Source organism: Drosophila rhopaloa, unplaced genomic scaffold (genome assembly GCF_018152115.1).
Source record: "Drosophila rhopaloa isolate 14029-0021.01 unplaced genomic scaffold, ASM1815211v1 contig_47, whole genome shotgun sequence".
In the NCBI taxonomy this organism is placed as follows: domain Eukaryota; kingdom Metazoa; phylum Arthropoda; class Insecta; order Diptera; family Drosophilidae; genus Drosophila; species Drosophila rhopaloa.
Window position 1 is genome coordinate 903223 of NW_025335142.1, and position 13575 is coordinate 916797.

The 13575-nt window shown below is 38.9% G+C and overlaps 3 protein-coding genes across 3 annotated transcripts in view; all 3 read right to left on the bottom strand.

Annotated features, from left to right (window-relative positions):
• The window catches only part of LOC108047382 (synaptotagmin-5), a 68648-nt gene that overhangs the window by 23178 nt on the left and 31895 nt on the right, over window positions 1-13575 (bottom strand). The window lies entirely within an intron of this gene.
• Window positions 10464-11440, bottom strand: LOC108043379 (26S proteasome non-ATPase regulatory subunit 8). The gene has a single exon (XM_017122070.2). It carries the CDS (start codon window positions 11352-11354, stop codon window positions 10566-10568), a length of 789 nt encoding a protein of 262 aa, XP_016977559.2. The 5' UTR covers window positions 11355-11440; the 3' UTR covers window positions 10464-10565.
• Window positions 11979-13000, bottom strand: LOC108043372 (homeobox protein Hox-B4). Its single transcript, XM_017122057.2, has one exon. It carries the CDS (start codon window positions 12983-12985, stop codon window positions 12023-12025), a length of 963 nt encoding a protein of 320 aa, XP_016977546.1. The 5' UTR covers window positions 12986-13000; the 3' UTR covers window positions 11979-12022.

Below are 13575 nucleotides of genomic sequence, written 5' to 3' on the forward strand. Positions count from 1 at the left end.
ACATTTAATAGGCGCATGGGAGCAGAGATGACTCCCTAAACATGTCCTGATTTGACTTCTCCTCGTACACAAAAAAATATTTTAAAAAAATCTATAACAAATATACAGTTATATTATAAAAAATATCTTCACTTTTAAGAATTGAATAAATGAAAAAATAAAACTCAAGCCTTAACTTTAAAATACATTTAGTAATATAAACCTCTTAGTGTGGACAATTTTTAAGCATATATTTATTTGGCAGTTACGATTGGGCTTTTCTTAGGATAATAGTATGTGTATGCAGCGATTTAAAATTTTTCCAAATATACAAAAATTTCCTTCCTATGCTTTTTGCTTCTAAATAATAAGTTACCAGTGTTCAATGCCTAAAACACTTGTAATAAAAACGATATGGGATTTTCAACACATTTTATATGATGAAGTGTTTACCTCTCTTTAAATGACGTTTAGATAAAGATACCCATTCCAATTTAAATATTTTGTATTGTGTAGAGGCTTGCCATCATCTCTGGTTAATAGCGAAATTCCCTTGCCACAAAGCCAGGCAGATGCTCCATTAACGCTCCCTGGCAGAGAAGGGACTGCCACCCAACGAATTTGTGCACTCGCCTGATTCGTTATCTATAAATAATTATATTAACTTTGCTTTTTGCTCTTGACTAGGCCTAAACACAAGCGGGCCGAGGGAATGACTCCCTAGAAGGACTCATCCGTCAGCGAGCTGCAGTTTAAGACTGGGATTGGAACTGAGTTCTTGGGACCGCGCCTAAAATCCAGCTTGGAGCACAGGGCGCATACGAAATTTTTGCGGCAATCCCTCCAAGAACAGCAAAACAGAATAGAAGAAAGAGACACACACAAAAAGAGACTAAGGGGAAAGGGCAAAATAGCATTAGGTTATATTCAAAAAGAGAACACTGCCTGAAAAATATTTGATAATATTGCTATTGATTTATTCTCATTAATGGCAAGGTTTGTAAATTTCTTTTAATTTTGTCAATGCTAAATACGAAAAAAAATTTTTTTTTTAAATAGCATGTAAGTAATAACTTACGAAAAAGTATTTTTTACAATTACAATTGCTTATTTGTACCCAAGGAAATAACTTTAGTTTAACTGGGTGAAAGTGGGTAAAAAACCATTGTCCGAGCCTTCTAGGAGTTAATTTCTTTCACCATAAAATCAAAAGTCACAAACATAAATCGTAGATTAAGAAATATACTCATTAAAATCTTTAAGCTGCACTCAACACAAAGATACCTACCTATTACAATAGATTCAAAAAATATTTTTTCTTAACGACCGCAACCTTTTTTTTAAAATTGGATTTTAAAAGCTAAAGAAATATTACTTTGCATTTGTTAATTGCCAAATCACTTATTAAATATAAATATCTGTACATAAAATACTATTATGCATTTTTAATTGCCAAATCACTTATAAAATACAAACATCTGTTCATAAAATACTTGTTTTTCTTTGTGCACTGCCTGTTTCTTGTTTGGGACAAAATTTTCAAGTTTTGTTTTTTTCTTCGCGTTGACGTGGAGAATTTAATCGAAATTCCAAAGATTTTCCAATTGCAATTTGGCCGTTAGATAGCGGTTCCTACCTCAGGCTATACTTAGGGATTTCCTCCCATGGAAAGGAAAACTAATTAATGCACAGTTAACTTTCCGTGGCTTTTGGTTCAATTAACTTTCCAATTAGCCCAAAGCAAACAAGATGCACGCACCTCATGAATATGTAGAAATTGATCTATGAGAAAGCCTTGCCTAGCTGCTGACACATTTGATTTGCTATGAAAATGAACTTGTAAATAATATATAAGACGGGATAAGTTTTCGCTAAGCGAAAGTAGGAGTGAGTGGGGCCAGAGAGCGAAAGCAGCGAAGCAACAGTTCCAAAGGTTTCTTTACCTACTTGATATTTCTTTTCTTTTTTCGGGGGGCAACAAGCACAACAGAAGGGATTAGAGAGCGCTCGGCCTAAACTTGGCTAACATTTTTCAGCATAAAACACTTGGCCATATTGCAGAGTCACACAAACACTCCAACACCGCCGCAAAAATATCAGGAGCAACGACTGTGACACGAAACTCAATTGAAAGTTAGCTCCTGGGTCCATTAATTGGTGTTCAGCGATTTCAGTTGTTGCCTTTCGTTTTGACCCGATGTAAAATCCGGTCCGCGAGTTGTTCTTCACTTGGGAGATGTACGCGTGCTACTGATTTTCCATTTTCACGCAGAGCCAACAAGTTGCAAAAAAGGGAACTTCATTCGAAAGAGCTTCGTCTTCGGCCTTGCCACTGCCGACACTAAAGGCAGCAGCGAGTGTTCTAGTGCCCCGAAATTGATGACTAGACACTTGAAAAAATTATGGAAATCTATCCTTATTTCAAAGAAAAATAAAATTAATTGCAGTCAAGAAGTAAAGCAAATAATTGACAGTAATTACATTTTTTTTTTCACAAAAAAAAATATGTTATTATCAAAGAAATTTGAAAGAAAATACCAATTCTTTGAAAATTTATTTAAAGAGTTATAATTTAGAAAACAAAGAAAAAAAATGAAAAATATAATTATTTTTTATTAGCTTAACAAATTATTTAATAACATGTTATTGAAATCCTAATATACAGATACATTTTTCGCACTGCCGCAGCAACAACTCAACACACACACAGAGACAAAAGTAGAGAGAGAAAGTATCAATCGTGCAAAGCTCCTTTGGCATTGAATTCTTTCATTGCTAACTTCGAAAGCTTTTTCGCAACTTGTTGCCTTGTGCGTTCCTTAATCAGCTGTTGCTCTCTCTCTACCTTTCTCTTCTGATTTCCAAGGATTTTCTTATCAGGGGAGTGGTTATAACATCCTATTAAGTAGGCTATAGTTTTAAATGGAGAAATTGGGAGTTGGAAGGATTATGCTTATAAATTTTTCTGAAACATGGGAATTGGGAAACTCCAGGACCCAAGAGATTAGTTCGAAAAAGCTCTGGTCAGCTTTTATTGGTGTACGTGTATGGGACTTCACCTTGAAAGCTCAGAGAAGTGAATTTAGAGAGCCAGAGATAAGAAATGTATATATCTGTATATTGGTGTGAGTGTGTGTGTGTGTCAGTGATTCAATTTGTTGAATACTTTTCGGCGTTTTTTCGTCTTAATGACCGACCATAACTGCGGCTCAAGTTACCCATAAGCGACCTTAATTGACGCACACAAGTGCGCTAGCAACTGTATCTTGCTCTCTGCCATTGCACAGTACCCCCTCCCCCATTAGCACCACATCTCCCCGCTTTTCGCTCACCTTATTTACCTGTTGTCATCTTTGCCCCTGAAAAAAGGACACAAAAACACGAAGCTATGGCGAACGCAAGTCCAACAACGACGCGGTTGACATTGAGCAAGCTGCAAAGTGAGTTTACCATGGCAATGGCATCGTGCTGCTTCTTTCTGTCAGGTTTTCTATACCCTTCTAGAGACTATTTTCGAATTACAAATACTCAATATTCAGATCCTAAAAATGCATACATTTTGCAACTGAATGCCACTCTTGTGACCGTGGTATATATCGGATCGAAATGAAATTCAGTGAATAGGTACAAATAAACAATATTTCATTCTTGAAGCACAATATTTAAAAAACAAAAAAAACTTAATATATAAATGTTTTCGTAATAATTTTAAATAATACATCGAAATCAACTTAAGGAGCTTTGGGGGTTCCCAAAAGGTTAAATTTGTAAAATAGTTAATTTTTTCAAAGATTCTAAAATTTATGAAATAATGGCCATTTCTGCATAGTATATAAATTTGCTAGTTTGATTCTAATGTCATCAAGATATCATTGTTGGGGCAAGAGATATCAGCGATACTCCTGTGCAAGACGAAACAGGTTTAAGCCAACGGGATAAAAAACTATAAAATATATTTTCAGTAATTTGCTTACATATTATTAAAGAACCTAGTTTTCACAGAAGGGTATTCATGTCATCGGTCTGCGCATCCTCCTATACCCAGTTGTTTTGCATTGTGTTTGCAGCAGACAAACAGACCGCATTCGATAGTGTAGGGCACTCCGAGTGGCGTTGCTATGAGTCTGTCCATAACCTAAATGTGTGCATATATTTACGTTTGTAAGTCGTGTGCCTGTAGATACTTTATCTGGACAGGAAACTTTTCAGGCAGACTACTTCAAGTTAAGAGGGCGGGACGAACAAAGGGAAGGACACCGGACCCAGACGTGTGCAGACGACTCATCGTAGGCTTCTTTTGAACGCACGATTTCCACATAGACAGACAAACAGGGGCGTGGCGAAAGAGGCTTGTATTGAAGAGTGGTGAGGGGAAAATAAGGAAGCGACTATCAAACTTTAAAAGATATTTATAAGAGGCTCCCATTACTCGCAACTTGAAAATATAAGTTCTTTCTTTTTGACAGAAAACTTTTCAAAAGAAAAAGTATGAAAAATTTACATTGAGGATTTAACTTTAATTATATTTGCTATTATTTTAAAATGTTAACATTTAGTTACTTTAAAATTAACTATACAAGCATTAACAAATTCTCACTTTAAATGCAAACAAAATTTTAATTTTTACCTAACATAAAACATATTATAGAGTTAAGATCTTTATTTTTATGATTCATAATTGCCTGGCTTAAAAAGCGTTTAAATTTAGTCATTTCTGTTCACATCGGATCATTTGTAACGAACTTAAGCAAAATTTCATGAAGTCCAACTTAAACTAACTTAAATTATCAAAATATTTATTTAGCATAAGTTAAGTTGGAGGTTTGTAACTATCGCCTAAAGGCCGTAATTCGAGACCTAGTTTTACTTAATTCGAACGGAACTATTGTGCCCCCACTTTTAATAATGTAAAGGATGTTGGAAAATCGTAACACTTGCAATCCAATTAATAAAAATGAAAACTTTTATAATGTTTTGGTTTTATTAAATTAATCGATTAATCGTATAAATTTAAATAAAATACCGTTCCGGAGGAAATGATATTAATTTGTTGTTGGTATTAGCACGGACTAAATTCTATTGAAAACTCGCCATGTATACATATGTATCCATATCTTTCTCAGAGTGTAGCGTAAGTTTACCATTTTTAAGTTATTCAAAACCCCTTTTCCAACCCCCATGCGAAGGAAAAAGTTTTGGGCCAGCCATCGGCAGGAAGCTTAGCTTGTTGCACATTGCCCTCTATCCATTTTTTTCTCTTCTTGTCAGTTTCACCGCCTTCCCCACATTTCCCTGGCTTTCGTTTCGTTTGCTCTTCATTTTTTTGTCCGTTTTTGTGATTCTGTTTCAGCAACAAGTTGCTTACATTTCGTAAGCCCGCCAGGCCACCTGTGCCAGCGACTATAACCCATTTGGAGGGGAAACGGGTGGGAAAGTGGGTGGTATAGTGGGGACTGGCGTTTGGTGGTGGCGCAAATTGTCAACGTAGTCGTCGCCTTTGCCCTGCAGATATGCTGGCATATTTATTTATGTGCTCTGCCAGTTCGCTGTTCTCGACTTGATTTCATTTCATCTCTGGCTGCTTTCTTCTTTTTTTTTTGTATTTTGGCTCTTTTAATAACAAAGCCCTGGCTGTTGTTTTCCCGTCTTCGTTATTTTTGTCGTATTTTTTGACTGAATTTAGGCTTTTTGTTGTATTTCAGCAGATGTTTTTCTTCAAGGGTTTCGCATTTATTCCCCATAAATGCTACATCCTCCTCAGCAAATACCTACTTATCCCGACTTTAATCTTAAAGATTAGCTAGCAAGGAAAGACGATTTTGCTTTAGCACCTCGTTTTTAGCGCGCTAGGCTTATACAGCCCATTTCCCATTTTCACCCAGCAGTTCATTCCCTTTTAGGCTATTTTTATTGCGGGTGTGTGAACTTTTTCTTTGTTTTGCTTTTGGTGGGCAAAAGTTTTGTCTAGAACGCTCTTCAATTTAAATTTCAAACGCTTTAATGTGTATTCCCAGTTTTTTCCCGGCATATAAATATAGGTACTTCTGCGTGAGCCATATGCCATGGGATTGTGTGTGTTTTAAGCTCTTTATATAATTGAAATCCGGACACGTGCCACTCAATGCGTATGCTGGCAATAAATTCAGTTTCACTTGTAATCTATACGCACATAAACAGATCCACATATATATTTCTGTTGATACCTCGCCATATGTAAATTCACTTGGCCATCGGTATCCTTTGGGACGGCCGAGAGATAGGACAATGTCCTCACAGTGTGTAGGCGCCTCCTGGCATATGCTCCAATCATAATTACATCGTCCTGAGCAGAAAGTCCTGTGCGTATGTTTATCTTATTCTTCTTGCTTGGCTGTCTTCGCCACTGAAAAAAATATGGTAGTACTCCCACTGGATTAAATTTTAGGTTGTTTTAAATAACTTTTCATTATGAATGAACGAAATTTCTTTAAGAACCTATTTACTAAATGGTATTTATGCTTCAAATAGAACTAAAGTGTTAATCGCCACTGGCGTCGACAGTGATGCAACAGAACTGGATTTTTTTTTGAAAATCAAAATTTTTTAATGAAAAAAAGATAGACTTCAAAGGCCCTCTAAAATGTAACAACATAAATATTAAATATAATTATATTTTCCGACTAAAACTAATTCATGAATAACATTAAATGTTTATTTAACACTTATATTCAAACACCATTGAATTAAATTCTTTATGGAAAAATGCAATTTAAAAAAAAGTTTTAAGATGTGAACTATGAGATGGCGATTAATAAACTAGAAGTAAATTATAGTTGTCATATCAGTGTCGTTCTGCTTAGTGTATTCTCTTTCAATGCCTAGTATGTCGTCAGTTGCATAACGAAGCGAGAAAACTCATTTTAAACAGGCGCCACTCGACGACTGTGGGGCGCCACAGAAATGGCCCCATCGTTCCGCTCCAGACCCCCGGATCCCAGGTCGTATTCCCGGCCAAGTCAACGTGCTGATGATGAGCCCTGTACCGTTACCAACAAGTTCATTAAATACAATGCACAGTGTGGCCAAGGACGATGACGTCCTGGCTCCAGATATCCTTCTAGGACAACCGATTACGAGTAGGTGAAAAACTGCCCTAAATGGAAGCTGGTGGGAGATAGAAGCTGCGGGATGCTGAGCAAATTGAAATCTTTTATGGAGGAATAATTATTAGAAACTGGCATTCTTGGGAATAATTGAAAGAGGACACACAGAGTTCCCAAACAGTTGGAAAACTTTAATGAAATTTGAGAAAGGAAGCTGGAGCATTGTTTTCCTTGAAAACCAATTTCATCGTATCATTTTATTTTCAAGGCCACACAAATGGTAGCTGTACATGTTACATTCGTTGGACAATCCCAAATTGTATTTTTCAGGTTTCATTAGTCTAAAAGATCCAGGGTTTCCGCCCGTTACTTGAAGAAATCCAAAAACGCGCTAAGAAAACCACGAAAATAATTGCTTTAAGTGCGGACAACTTTATGGTTTCACACATCCTGCGACCTAAAAAGCACTCCAAGGAGCAACAATGTTTAGAGGCCCCTTTAATGGGTCAATTAGCTGGTTCCACATATCGCGCGTAGGGGAGAAGTCCCCGATTGCGTGACCCAGAAACATCGGCGTTTTCCACTAGGATTTTTAAGGGTAAATTTGCCATAAATATGTGCTTAATCTAGGTCAAAACAAGGATACCGGAAGCCGTTTCGCTGGAACTAATTATTAAAAATAACAAAATAAAAAACAGAACTTTACGGCAAAGTCAAAGCCCATTTAGACCATGTTTACCTTTGCTTGACCAGCACAAAAACCCCCAGACTACTACAAACACATAAGCACATACAGTTAATTTATTTATTTTGTGTGCACGCTCTCATTTGCATAAGCTTAAAGGATTTTGGATTGCCAGCTTAGATTTACCTCAGTCTGTAGTTGTTTTATTGCTCACCGTATAATAACCCAATGGCCCCCAAATACTCAAAGTCTAACCCTGAAATCAAACAAAAAGGAATCCCCCCAAAAAGCTGCAAAAGCTTTGAAGCTCTGGAGGAAAATTGAGCAAATACAAAACTTTATGTCCTGAAAGTTCATTGGATGGAGTACTAAAAGTTTCACAGGGAAAGCCCCCAAAGCTTTTTGGAATTTCCCTTGGTTTTCTTAACTCAGAATTCCCTCATGGCTAAAATTGGAAAATATTTAAATAAAATACTTCAGACCACAACCGTTGCACCACAGGGAACTTGAGGATTTTCCATGCCTTGGAGACAGACTGTCTAGACAAGAATCCAGAACTGAACACCTGACAAATTTCTTCTTTTTCAGGTAAACGGCCAATTTTCAATGGAATTTCATTTGTTCTAGCCAGAAGCGTTGGCCTAATGATCTTTTAACAGGCCCAAAGTGCCTGGGGGAATTTCCCAGCCTTGACGCAGGCAGTGCAGCGCATTCATTCATGAGAGCGATTCAACAAGAAAGATTCCACTTTAAACTGAAGAGGTTCTGCACTTGAGCTGTATTCATTCATGAAGTGTCTGCGAGGCGGGAGCTCGACACGGCGAGGCATTTTGGAATCAGCGGGGCATTCGAAAGTTGGCAAGACATCTGGCTAAGGGAACTCAAAATGTAGGACCTACAGAGAAAAGGTGTATGCAAATTTGTTTACAGAAACAATTGTTGAAAAAATATTTCAGTGCGCTGAATGCTTTTGAAAATGTAGCATCGTTTAGTTAGGAGATTTATTTTCCGTCTAAGAATGAGATTATACAAAATGTAAATGCGAAAATATTAATTAAATATATGTAAATGGCTTTAAGGGGGCTTAGGTTAATTCGGGGTATAGTATTATTATTAGTAAATATGAAATATTAAATAGTTTTAGCAGGGCGTGAACTATTTAAACTTGTTCTTGATTTAAGCTTTTTTAATATTCTCTACTCGTTCTTTACCTAATATTATCATCCATTAATTCAGTTCCCATGCAATTTTCCCAATTACAGTCCTAATATCCACTTGACTTATTTTAAATGCTATCTGTGATTTTGAAAGAATCAATAAAAATCCATCTGATAAAGATCACCGAGACTGCGTAACACATTTGGCACAACAATTTTCACTACGCTCCTTGAATGAATTTGCAAAAAAATAACATATCCTGAAAAGAGTCAAGGAATCCTACCTGCTGATTCAGCACTTCAAACTCAAGGGCCGAGCTCTTCAGCTCAAGTGGAAGAGGCGCACACTTGAGCAAAGACACCGAGGACTCGACTAGATAACGATCGAGGACTTCGACCAGGTAAGAGGGAGTCCCAATTTTCGGGAATAGCAAAGAGAATGGAATGCCGAAATTCCGTTTAAAACCGCCGACTGGGCTATTTTGCCCATTGGCATTCCGATTTCCATTTTCGGACCGGAGGCCCAGAGGGGCGTAGGTGCAATTGCGTTTATTAGCACCGCACCCCTTGGGATCGGACAAAAGGATGAGTTAGTCCTCGTTTCGGTTCCAACTTAGAGGACCCATTGAGGAATTGTCCGCCGTTCAATGAATGCTGAATGAGTCGGCTCGGGCAGGTTTTGTTGCGCTTGATTCGTTTTGGGTTTGTCACCCATCCTGATTTTGGACAAATATCTGCCATATCTACGCTAAAGCATCGCCCGACTTGGCATCATCAATTTGTGCAATTTGAAGTGTCGTGGGAAATGCTTAAAAACTCTCCCCACTCCTCGGCAAATTGTGTCCTTGATTAATTAGAATTTTCAATGATTTGACAAAAATGATAAGGTGTCACCATTTGCGGTTAAATCTAGGTGGCAGACCACACAATTCGCCTAGGGACTTTTTTATATCTTTGCGGAACAAATTTCCTAACGGGACATTCAAATGTTTCGGCAATTTCTCAACGTACTTGAAAAAAATTGTATTAGATGTCCCCGCCAAAAAATGCGTATCAAAAAAATTTGTTGTAATGTTTAAATAGAAGCAAATTTCATGAGGGGAATTTTTAAAAACCCAACAATTAACTATGAAAATTCATGGTTATTTATACAATTTAGTTAACGCATTAGTTACTTAATAATTAGGTATACATAGAGCCGTTTAAATAAATAATAAATTAATTTTTGAATGATTCAAATCTCATACATATTGCCATGAAAAATATTTGTGGCAACTCCTTTTTAACAGAAACCAAATAATCGCCTTTTCAGGACTAACTACCTTCCAATGGACATCATCTCCAGGGATGTGCAAGCATCCTTCTGAACAGCCACTCACTAAGCTCTTCTAACAATCATCCTATGACAGATTTGCAAACGAGATTTGCCCAGAAAACATTTCCTATCCGACAATTTGTCAGGCCTGTCGACTTATCGGTCATCTGAGCAACTCAATTTTTGCCCATTTTATGCCAAAAAAGAGAATCCGTTGAGATGTGTGAAAAATTAAATCTGACAAATTTCCGGTTCGGTATTTACTGATTTCTCGATGAACGTATAAATTCTGAATATTATTTTCTGGGTGATTGGATTAACGGAAAGAATCGAACTAATGAAAAATATCAAACAATTTTCTCCAGCTCCTGGGCATAGGTGAGATTATGGGTGGCAATGTCCTTGGCAGGCACCTTCTCCAATGGTCTGGTATGTAGTCCGGCGTAGTCGTAGTTTCCCTCCTCATCCAGATCCCAATGACGCCTCTGGGCCAGGTCCAATAGCTCCTTAGATCCAGGACGAAGTCCCAAACGCTGGGCAGCCTGTTTGGGAGCCATCTTGAGGTATGACTTCTCCATGCAGGATGCGATCTCCTCGCGAGCCGTGTTCACCAGCATGTCCATGAAGTTCGAATAGATAACCGACGGCATGGAGTTCTTGGCTTGCAGTATCTTGTTGTACCTCCCCTCCATGTAGTAGTTCTCCAGAGCCAAAACGGGATTAATGAAGCTGTTGTGAAGCAACAAAGTCGACGGCAAACGCTCCAACTCGATGTGAAAATCAGCAATGCGATTGGTAGCCAGCATGTAGAGCAGATTCAGGCCCATGAACTTGTGCATGTGCTTGGATGACTCCAAATATTTATCGTAGTCGTAGTAGTAGGTGTTCAACTGGGCCATGTATCTCTCAAAAGCAGCGTAGTCCCTGATTGTGATGCTGTGCTCCACGGCAATCTCCAGCATCTCTCGGGATTTGATCAGTTGGTCCTTCTGGTTCGAACTCGATGCCACTTGAATGGTTCCGAAGTTGGACCTCACAAGCTCCAGTTTGAATCCATCCAGGAGTTGGGAGCAGTGGGCCAGATTCGGGGCATGTTTGCTCCACTCGTTCTTCAGTTCGGTGTACAGGTTCGACATGATCACATCAAAGGCTTAGCGACGACTAAATTTTCAGCTTGTAAAATTTGGTTCGTTTGTAATGACAGAACAATTTATGAAGTGAATATCCAAGCTTGCTTTGATTAAATGGTTGCCATGTAATTCTGTATTTAGTCAGTATTTTTGGAGAATAAATGTGCATTTAGCTCAGTGCTGACAGTATTCAAGGGTTACTCAGTAATTTTATATTTCGTCAGTATTTTGGAGAATGTATGTGCATTTAGCTCATTTTATTTCTAAATAATTAAAACTTTCTATCTATTTTAAATTTGACAGTTTTTATTTGAAAATAGGATGACCATTTTAAAGTAATAAAAAAAAATATACTCAAAATTTTGATCTCAAACTATAACATGTAGCTTAGAAGCTATTTAAATAAATTCAGAATTTTGATTAGTATTTAAGCTAGATGCTTGCAATTGATATTTGAAACCTTTAAAATTGAATTTTGATTTGTTTCTATTTCAAGAAATTGAGATTTTTGGCCAATAGTTTAGATCTTGTATTACCCCTTTTTGTAAATTCATCTTAATATTTCAAAAACATGAGTTTTCATTTTGATTACAATTTATTTAGTTTAACATAGTTAAGGCTAACAACAGACTAATTTCTACTGTACAATTGGTAAATTCTTTTTGTAGATTTTCCTACGCCTCCACTTTCAGCTCGTGTACGTTGATTTGCGGAGATACCGGAGAAGCCTGAGGACTTCCGTTGGAATTGGTGGACAGATTGAATGTGGGACTCTCGGAACCGCCCTTCTTCTGCTTGACTCGGCGATTCTGGAACCAGATCTTCACCTGCTTCTCGGAGAGACGCAGCCGGTTGGCGATCTCGATGCGACGAAGACGGGATAGGTAGGCATTGTGCGAGAATTCCCGCTCGAGTTCCAGCAATTGGGTGCTGGTGAAGGCGGTGCGAATCCTTTTGCTGGAGTCGGCATAGTCGTTGATCAGAGGTGTGATTTCCGTGGGTACTCCCGAAGACGGAATCTTGAGGGGTGAGCTGTTGGGCGAGCAGGAGGACTCGTGCTTGAACCGCTTTCCCTGGGGCTCGTCAAAGTGGTTGGTGTAATCCAGGGAGGCCGACGAAGAGGCCGAAGGAGAAGTGCAGAAGCTGCCGGGTTCGGGTAAAGGAAGGCCATTCACAACTGGAGATCCATAGAGGCTATGCAGCGGCAATTGCTGGGTGTTGCTGTTGGGATTGGCCGACAGCGGTGGCGATGGATAGCATCCTTCGTAGTTGCTGAAGCCGCTGGATTTCCTCTTGGTGGCGAACAGCTGGGCATATGGGTGATACAGGGAGCCGGGACTGGAGCTGACATGGGGATGTTGCTGCAAGGCAGCTGCTGCTGCTGCTGCGGCTGCTGCGGCAGCAGCCTGGTGTTGCTGCTGCTGCTGCTGTTGCTGCTGCTGGATGCCCAGGGAGAAGAGATAGCTGCCCACATAACTGGCTGGATATGGCAGCATGGGTATCGAGGGCAACATGGCAGCTGCGGCCACTGCAGCCGCGGCCGAGGAACTTGCTCCTGGTGATCCCAGTTTCTCCTTCTTCTGGCTCAGATTGGGCCTATCGCTGAGCAGGGAATCCATCAAAAAAGAGCGTGACATTTTCGTAAATTTCGTTTTCTGACTGACTTCGAGATGAGCTACTGAACACGATCGCTGACTGTGCGAGACTGTCTGGCTGCTGGGCCTCACGGGCCTTATATACCTCGAGACCCTGTTCCGGGGGTTGGTTTTCCACTTACCCACCCCTGAGGCCAATTCGAGGGTTGTTTGCCCCGAGTCTGTTCGGCCATTTAGTCACCATTTAGCGGCAACTGTTGCCATTTACGCTCCGCCCTTGTTCGATCACTCACAATGGCTCACAAAGGGCAGGTAAGCGATGCCTCACTGTATCTGTGTGAAGGAACAATGGCGAACCCCGGGTGCATGTGTGAGTAGGCTTGGGTGTGTGCGTGCTGTGTGCCGTATCCTTGCGGAACGAATCTTCCTTTTCCATTTCGTATTATCACTCGAGTTTAATTGAAAGTTGAGGAGAGTGCGTAAAAGCTTTTTAAACGAAACCAAATTAGTTCAGCGTAAGATACATCTAATTACTTGCTTCAGATTGGTATTAAATTAATTAAGATTGTGAAGAATTTAAAATGTATAAAACAAAATCAATTTAAATATTTTAAGTACCTATATTAAAATGA

Coding starts and splice junctions, on each gene's coding strand:
- LOC108043372 (XM_017122057.2), bottom strand. CDS start 12,985: ATGTCACGCTCTTTTTTGATGGATTCCCTGCTCAGCGATAGGCCCAAT.
- LOC108043379 (XM_017122070.2), bottom strand. CDS start 11,354: ATGTCGAACCTGTACACCGAACTGAAGAACGAGTGGAGCAAACATGCC.